Source organism: Cyphomyrmex costatus, unplaced genomic scaffold (assembly GCF_001594065.2).
Source record: "Cyphomyrmex costatus isolate MS0001 unplaced genomic scaffold, Ccosl1.0 scaffold1049, whole genome shotgun sequence".
Classification (NCBI taxonomy): domain Eukaryota; kingdom Metazoa; phylum Arthropoda; class Insecta; order Hymenoptera; family Formicidae; genus Cyphomyrmex; species Cyphomyrmex costatus.
The window spans coordinates 5,095-14,202 of record NW_017275007.1 but is presented as its reverse complement, the minus strand read 5'-3'; the positions used below and the strand labels follow the sequence as shown (position 1 = coordinate 14,202).

At 40.2% G+C, this 9,108-nt stretch overlaps 2 protein-coding genes and 1 pseudogene across 2 annotated transcripts; all 3 read right to left on the bottom strand.

Moving 5' to 3' along the window:
• Positions 1-2,459: 2,459 nt before the first annotated feature.
• On the bottom strand, positions 2,460-4,340 carry LOC108774063 (matrix metalloproteinase-19-like; annotated as a pseudogene).
• A 304-nt stretch (positions 4,341-4,644) lies between these two features.
• LOC108774054 (matrix metalloproteinase-19) lies at positions 4,645-5,067 on the bottom strand. The gene has a single exon (XM_018540069.1). It carries the CDS (start codon positions 5,065-5,067, stop codon positions 4,645-4,647), a length of 423 nt encoding a protein of 140 aa, XP_018395571.1.
• Positions 5,068-7,146: 2,079 nt separating this feature from the next.
• LOC108774047 (uncharacterized) lies at positions 7,147-8,382 on the bottom strand. Its single transcript, XM_018540056.1, has one exon. The coding sequence runs from the start codon at positions 8,380-8,382 to the stop codon at positions 7,147-7,149; it is 1,236 nt and encodes a 411-aa protein (XP_018395558.1).
• Between the last annotated feature and the right edge of the window lie 726 nt (positions 8,383-9,108).

Here is a 9,108-nt window from a genome sequence, read left to right as displayed (position 1 = left end):
GTGAGGAGTTTGACGACAACGATGACATTGAAGGGAATGACCAAATAGAAGAAGAACACAATGTCACGTTGTAATTATTTCGTATCAGTGTCGTGAAAAAAAAAGAATAATTTTTATCGTAATTTATTGTACTTTCATTTTAACATATTTCAATATTTTTAACTTTTATTCTCCACAAATATCCCTTATTTTTTAATGTAACGCAAAGATCTTGAAATCATATTGTTAGACAACGGATTAACTAAGAATTTTAATAATAATTTTAATTGTAAATATTAATGTAAATAATTTACTAATGCCTTATCATATTTCCTAATCCATATCAGCTGCATATTATCCATTTTTTCTTATTATTAAATTTCACCGCTATACGTCCTCTTATTATCACTTATCGCTCGTTAAAAAAAATCATATCGCTGTCAATATTAATCGTACGGAAATGTTTAAAAAAGGAAATTGTTCGTAATTAAATCCTCTACAACTTTTATTTGAAACATTTTTCGATACGAATGACCATTCTCGAGATGTAAGCGATAAACGCGCGACGCGCGTACGCGTAATCGTTTTGCCTCAAAAAAGGCGAAATTTAAAAAAAATATATCTCGGCTTCTATTGGTCGTAGAGAGGCAAATAAAAAAAGAAAATGTGCGGAATTTTGTCAGCTACAACTTTTTTAACGTTTTTGTTTTTGATAAAATTGATACTTTTTGAGTTATTTTCGAAAAACTAATTTTTGGACCACTTTTTCTCCCCCCATTTCTCTCAGAGGGGGGGTAGGGGTGAGGACTTTTGAACACTTCAAAGGGAGCACAAAATAAGCTTGTTCCCAAATTTGCAGACCTGTAACCATTATTTCTACCAAATCGATAAATTTCCTCCCATTTTACTGGGCTAATATATAAGAACAAGTAAATAATAAAGATAAAAATACTTTTTAATAATTTCATGAAGATAGAATATCTATTTAAAAAAAATAATTTTTGTCATTCGTTTCTATCAAGGCTAAAACTTAGTATCAGTATTTTCTCATCTCAATTGCAACATTATTTAATTGTTAACATACATTAATAATGCATTGTTGATATTTATACGTAGTATATTATAAACTAACCTATTCAGCTTCCTCGTCCAGCAGGCAGATGAGGAGGAGGCATAACTCCTCCACATCATCCACCTGCAGGAGGTCCATCACAAATTGAATGACGTCGTCTGGGTCGACCTCGTTGAAATTCATGGGAGGAAGATCGTTCTCTTTCTCCTCGTTCTCCTCTTCTTCATCCTCTACAAGAGAGGGTGTAGAAGGGGATGTAGCAGAGGTTGCATGAGGAGGATCATCCTTCTCCTCCTCGTCAGCGTTGTAGTCCTCGTACTCTTCATCCTCCATCTCAACATCCTCCACTACAACCTCCACTATAATCTTCACCTCCTCCTCCTCTTCCTCGTTTTCGAATATTTTAATCGGATCCAGTAAATGCATGATGTTTGATGTTACGTACGCGCAAGTAGTTTAGACATTCACAAAAACACGCAACCGTTCAGATCGTTAATGCACAAATATGATTTGATTCAATCTATTTAAATAGTCGAAAGATGGAAAAAAATAGCGAAAATCGCATAGCGCGATGTGTAATTTTTGTCGGAAAAACGTGAAAAAATACATGTCGCGATGACACTTTGAACGAGATTTTGCGGAAATTGCGAAAAGTCTAAGGAAATAAATTGTAAAGTTATCGGAAAACCATGAAAAAATACATGTCGCGACGACACTTTGAACGAGATTTTGTGGAAATTGCGAAATAGTCGAAGGAAATAAATCGTAAATACAAGAGGTCACATCTGGTGGCATATTGAGTGAAAAGATATTTATTTATTTTACATGATTTATCTTATTCCTTTAATTAGTCAATACTTAATTTAGACATCGCTTAACAATAGTTCGTCTTTAAAACAAGATAATAAAAAACAAAATAAAGAAAGTAGATAATAAATATAAATGTGTTACACGTTTTGTCGTCGAAAAGATCATTCGTACAGTATTCATTTATTCCTGCGAGTCTTCGTAGAAAATTGACATTATATTTACACACGATTGAAAAGTCGTATACGTATATCATCTCTGAAACGATGATAAAAACCTTTTACTTATAAATGATAATTATAATGTCTAAATTAAGTAGTGACTAATTAAATGTTTTATTATTTAAAAGAGTACCTTTGATTCATATCACCCTTGAAATCATTCATTCATTTTTCAGAATATTTGTTGTTTTATTATTTATACTAATATATCAATCAATTTATTCGACGTCGCGCGCCGGAAAACGCGCGAGTGCGATGCTCTCGTAATCTCGAGTCAAAAGGTCGCGTTGAATGTTACGACTAATTGTAAGGTCGAACGATGAGATACGCTGTCTTGAGAATTTTTACCACTTAATCATAAGTAACATTGCATAATCGGTCTATAATATTCGTCTGCGGTGTTTTATCATCGCGTAATTTTTTTTATCGATGGTATCAGTTACAGCGTTGAACGAGGAAATAAGACGATTGACGCAATATTCGAGATTGAACAAATTGAGAACGGTGCTTTTGGATAAGTCGTCACTTTAGACGACGATGAATCCAGACGTAACATCGGTATACTGTTAATTCGACCGAAACGCAATGTCACGTCTCCGATGTACATCGGCGGTGGCGTGCGTTTTCCTTTGGTTTCTTCGTATTGCAAAAGCGGTAATATGACTTTTTTTTTTCAACGAGCTCGCTCCATACGGTCGGTGAGAGGGACATCTCCTTGCCGTGACAGTCTCCAAGAACGATAGTCACCACGGAGGACAATTTAACGTCGATACCGACGGTCAGATACTTGTATCCTGTAACAAAGGATATCTTCTTTCCAAGATGCGTACTACTTTGGTTCTGCAACGAAAGAAAAAAATAATTAGATAAGAAAAAATGTAATAAAAAATAATACCTACGTATCTGTTCCGTTTTCCATATCGTCATATCGTCTTTTTCGATTGTTCGTTTCGTTGGATTTTTTCTCCTTTTTCCCATTGGTACGCTCCTACGGTCGGTGAGAGGGACATCTCCTTGCCGTGACAGTCTCCAAGAACGATAGTCACCACGGAGGACAATTTAACGTCGATACCGACGGTCAGATACTTGTATCCTGTAACAAAGGATATCTTCTTTCCAAGATGCGTACTACTTTGGTTCTGCAACGAAAGAAAAAAATAATTAGATAAGAAAAAATGTAATAAAAAATAATACCTACGTATCTGTTCCGTTTTCCATATCGTCATATCGTCTTTTTCGATTGTTCGTTTCGTTGGATTTTTTCTCCTTTTTCCCATTGGTACGCTCCATGAGATGTCGAGTGTCGTCGTGGGTGTCGTTTGAAATCGCGTACATGTCTCTCTCACGATGTTATTCGAACGATTCGTTCTTTCACACTGACCTTCTGCGTACCTATCTAAGTGATATATATTTTTTTTTACATAAAACGTCGTGTTAATCGTCCTCTGTATCCAACGCGGTGCTTGTGAGTGAATTACTTGATTGGAGCAGTCGAGTAAGAAGATCCTGCAATTGCTTGAGTAATCCGTCTGTGGGACAATTAACGTTGAGTATTTTCATGTCGAATTTATCAGCATTCGTTACCGTTCTGGTGAATTCGTTAAATTTGTAATATTGACGTCTGTGTAGGAAATAAAGAGAACCGTCGATATATCGGAAGGCTAGAGTAGGAGATGGCGGTATTCCTGGAAATATCGACTGTAACGTGTGATATCCGTTAACGGTCATATCGCATTCGTTCAGTAACGCTACGCTATCGTCATTGAAGATCACGTACGTTTGTCCTCTATTGGTGACCAATGCTGCGTTAACGTGCATGTTCGTGGGTAACTTTAGGTCGTTTCGGCCAACCGTCCTTCAATCGTAAACTCAGATAGTCTATCATGTAAATTTGATTATCCACGAATATTACAATTTTTCCAGATGGTCGTTGATACGCAGCGTTTCACATTCGCCGGAAGAAAACGAAGGTAATCGTTTAGCGCGATTGGTCCTTTATACCTCTTACCGTTAACGTCTATCATCCACATGGTGTTTCGATAGGTAACGAAAATGCGATGATTCAACACCAGTACATTGTCTACGTACTGTAGATCGCACAGATCTCTTTTGTTTGATGTTGTTTTCGTTGTGTTAGTTGTTACCGGTGGTGATCGTGTACTCGGCACTACATTAGGTTTTTTTATTCCGTACAGACGTTGAATAGCTAAACTGTCCTCTAGGCTGAGTTTAACGGTATTATTGGTGACGTAAAGAAACATTATGGAATCTCTATATGTACTGTGCGACATTCCCAATGAATGTCCGATCTCGTGCGTTAACGTGTAAAGCAAATGCACTTTGTTGTCTGGTACATTTTCGTTTAAATATATATGCCAATGTTCCGATCCGTCTATGTGCATCTCTGTGGTTTGCACGAGATCGTTCGTAGGTGCAAACGCGTGTCCGAGTACTCCACCAGGTCCGTCGAACAAACCGGAATAGATCTCATTGCGTCTGCTATCGACGTATGTATGAAATCCTTCGCGGTACGATATTAAAATGTCTGGATTTAACGTTTGACGTTCAAATGTTAGAGATGTGTTCGCTTCCCATACGAAGAAGCCATGCGTGTGCCGTAGTTTTCAATGTATCTGCGTCTGCCAAGTGGAAGTTCCACGTAAGATGCGTTTTTCTCCATTTCGCTACAACACTATTTTGTTCCTGGTGTGACATATCCGGTAACCCGCATCGCGGTTGTCGCATTTGATGTAATGTATTATCGTTCAACGCACCGTTACCTGGTATTTGATAGTATTCTTGGAATAATGCGATAGCCTGTTTAATTTTTTCATCTTCGATCGACGTGTGAGTGGTTACGTCCACCTCGTTCAGGTAACCATATTTCTGCAAATATTCTATCACCTCGACGTTTACTAAATTTTGTATCGTCGGCGTCGACGCGGATATCGTTACGGAAAGGAAAGCGACGAGGAAAGCGAGAGACATCGCGGCGTACGTGTACAGCGGAAACGTACGGTTCGACTATTAATCGCATACTGCGAGTGCGGAGAGAGGAGTGGTATGTTTTGTCTAAAAATAGACTGTGACGTGACACTTTGTGTCCGTCACTCGCGAGTGCATTTGCACGGAGATCCTGTGTCCTCTAAACTCGAAGGGCGAGGGCACAAGCGAGCGTGCCAAATTTCTATCCTTTGTTTCGTTTTGTATATTCTTTTATATAAAATATTTAGTAATTTCAGATTTTTAAAGAACGATTATTAGTCACATTAGAACGTGAGCGGTGGTTATCTTAGATTCGTATAATGTTGCCGCCTCACTTACGGAAGGAAGAAAGAAGACGTCGTGGAGGAAGCAAGAAACCACCGAAGAAGATCCCGATTGTGTCCTCGAGGAGCGCGGTACACGCAGGTCGTATTGTTTTGTAACTTCTGATAATTTTGATATTATTTGGTGATTGTCGCACCTTTATTGCAGACGACTCGGAGAGAGACGTAATAAGGGACCGTCTCAGCACGGCCCGAACATCGGCAGCCGCCTCCACTTCTGAGGAGAGCGATAGAAGACCGCTGATCAAGACGGAAAGCCTCGGCCAGCTAATTTGGAAAAGCGCGCCGAACACTCTAAGGATACGCAACCCGCAGGACTCACTGTAATTGGTCGCGGGGTTGCGCGACAGCAACAAGCCAATTAGAATAAAGAGCGGCCCGATAGGAGAGGGGCCTAGCGGCCTGCGTGGATCCGCGAATGCTCCCAATTATCACTTGCGCGGTGATCGAGTTCATGTAAAGAGGACACGGGATCTCCGGAGCTTTTGGGAACTGAGAATGCTGTCTATCGTTGCCGAGAAATTTAGAGGCGGAGGTTTTCCTCTGAAGGATCAACGAGGGATCGTTACGTGGTGAGGCGAGCGTTATCTTATAATTTGTGTAAAACCACCGATCGCGGTATGTGAAATGCGTCTCGAGTGGATCGCGCGTTACTCGGTATTTCGTGTTAGAGTTCCCGATGTCGTATTCACCGCCTCAAGGCGTTTTAAAGTAATCGTTGCCGTAGGCGCGTGCCATTCGCTCGGACGCTGAGATTATTGAGAAGTATAATTATTGTTGTTGCTCGCCCTCGTTGCCGCCAAGTCACTTGTGTAATTGTTAATTGTTGAGAATTCTTTAAAGCCGAGACTGGCGTTATTGCGCATTAGAGAACCGTTGCCGTCTAATGTAAAATCGTATGTTCTAATTATTCACGAAGTAATTATTGTTAACATAATAAGATCTAGATTTGGTCGCATATTTCTGCTCGGCGAATTATTGCCGAATTTACTTCGTTGTCGACGGCCAGTTAATAGTCGGTTTATTGTTATTGCGCCGCATATCAGAGCGCGGAAGGTCAACGCTGTAACGTACTTTCTTTCGAACACTTTTGTACAGTCTCTATTAAATATATTGATTTCTCTTTATTGTTATTATTAATTCTGGTGCTTTTATTTCAGTCTCTCCATCGTTCTCCGACAATTTCCCCGCTAACCGCGAACCACTCCCCTCTGCCAATTCCGTTGGCTGAGCTAATTGTTTAGTTCCGTCGCGAGAATCCGCGTAATCTTTAATTTCTTGTCCGAGTAATTTATCTAACGATTTGTGCGAAGAGTGGCACGCTCTCTCGTGCCTGGCGCCCAACGAATTTTTGATAGCGATTAAGATCTTTGCTGAGTAAAGTAACTTGTCCACTACTGTAAATTCTCGAATCACGAAAGAATTAATGAAGAACCGCACTATTGCTCCTTTAAGTATTTCGTATTCTAACTAAGAGCTTTCGCATAATTAGATTTCTTTTGGAGGACGCGACGAAGTTGTGCCGACACTCAAAAGTACGGTTACAAGACAAATGCAAACGAGGAGATAAGAGTGTCTAAAAATAGATACAGGAAACGAGGAGATAAGAGTGTCAATGAACGTGGTGCATTTTTTTTCTTTTTAAATATAGTTTATTTTTGTAAAGATACAGGGAAAACTTACATTACCATATGGAATCGTCTAAATTGAGTTGAGAAAAACATAATCACGTGTATCGTTATATAATCTTACGAACGACATTTGTCAATGGATTGTACTCTATTATTCTGTCATGAATAATTAGACAATAGGCCGTGGTGCCCGATGGAATATTTTCCCTACATTCGAATTCGATACGAATGTCCACGGTAGCGCTTTTCACAGATTCGTTTTGACGAGAGCAATCGATCACCACGAGCGGCGCGGCTGAAACAAATTGCGCGACGGACAACAAAGCTTCGTATGTTTCGTGGCCGTAGTATGATTTCGCAAATTTTGCATACATGTCGTATAGTATTGCGATTTTATTACGTTCGAAATCCAAATTCATATCATCGTACGGGAAAAAATCAGAGTTCAAAAATAGTTTTACGTTTACTAGAGCACACGCGTCGAAATGAGTGGTATCCTTAGAGAATACGTTTCGCTTTCCAGTTTGAAGCGAAAAGATCACGTAACGCGGTTTTTCCAAATGTGACGTTGTCTTCACAGCCCACGAATGTTTGGTCGTGCTCTGAAGTAGAGGAAACTCGTACAAATCCCAAGATCGAAATCCCATGCTGAGATACCGTCCGTTTTCCGACGTTCGCAGAAGTGACAATTTGTTGACGTCGTTCAGTACCACGTGTGGCATCTTCCATTGCACTTTCGATAACGTGAATGTATAGTCGTCTGCGTTGCTCGCGATAACGCAATTGTTGTCGTTACGCGCACGTATCAGGACTAGTTCATGTCGGGCGTTTATCACTATACGTTTGTAATCCTCGCAAAATCCCAGAAGTATGTTAAGCGGTACGCTAAAGTTAAAATCTTCAGTTATCGATCGACTTGTTAATAATGCGTCTAGACCTAATGTAAGCTGCCATCCGGCATTCTCCAACGTTCTGCTTCTGTCAACTGTCAACGAAACGTAATTTTTAACTGTGCTCGTAATACCAACGTTTCTGTTTCTGTCAGTTTCCACTCCGTCTAATTCGTAGCGAATCTCGTCGAACATGAATGCGACGCAATTATTCGACAGTCTCGGTGGACAGTTGGTACTTCCTTCCTTCCTTCGCACAATGAACTTTCCCTCGATGTAGAGCAAACTTTCGCACGGTAACGTGTAGAGATCCTGATGTTGAATCGGTATCCGTATTTCATCGCTGTATCCGAATGTAGTATTAGCGTACGGATTGTAAGTGTGAGTCTCTATTTTAACGATGCGATCGTCGAAGATCGGAGCACCTCCGATCTTCAGGATATCACGATTCATTTCTCACGAATCCGAGAGATCGTAGAAAGGCGACGTTTGTGGCGTTCAATCGACCTCCTTTTTTTCGTCTTTTCGTTCGATCGTATCGATTTTTGAACGGTTGCCACAATGTCGACGTTTGCGATGCGTTCACTCCGTCGTACGAATCGTTCAAGACGAGCATCTTCCGCCTTCGAACATAGTATCCCCTAACGTCTACGTCGTATGTGAAGTCGAATCGATATCTCTTCGCCGCGAAAGTCGATCAACTGTCCGTTCTGATCCACTACACGTATCGTTATATCGGTAATGTTTCGTGCGATGACCGGGAGATAAATGACGTGCGTTGGAGTAACGGATAGTTTATATCCTGGAGGAACGTTCACTGCGAATTCGTGTATCGTATGTGCCGGTCTGTCGTTGTTGTACGCACCCGAGGTAATGTTACACTCAACACGAATTATATTCACGTTCATAATTTTAACCAGTTCGTCCGACGCATACCACTTGTTCGGTCGTAACACGCGAGACGTCGAAAAGCCCAACAATGAACCGATACTGTTCGTTTTGGAAAAATCCACTAGATATTCACACTTGATCTCACTTCTCATGGTGTTTTCGTTCGCGCAAAGAATCAATACAGATTTCGCCCGTTCCATAGTTTTTTCGTCCTCGTATATTAGATCTATCTCGTCGAATTCTTCGAGTTCGTCGTTGTTGATAGTACTCGGTAATGTATTGTGAACT

What these genes read in the sequence shown, in the direction of transcription:
- LOC108774054 (XM_018540069.1), bottom strand. Translation starts at nt 5,067, where the DNA reads ATGTCTCTCGCTTTCCTCGTCGCTTTCCTTTCCGTAACGATATCCGCG.
- LOC108774047 (XM_018540056.1), bottom strand. Translation starts at nt 8,382, where the DNA reads ATGAATCGTGATATCCTGAAGATCGGAGGTGCTCCGATCTTCGACGAT.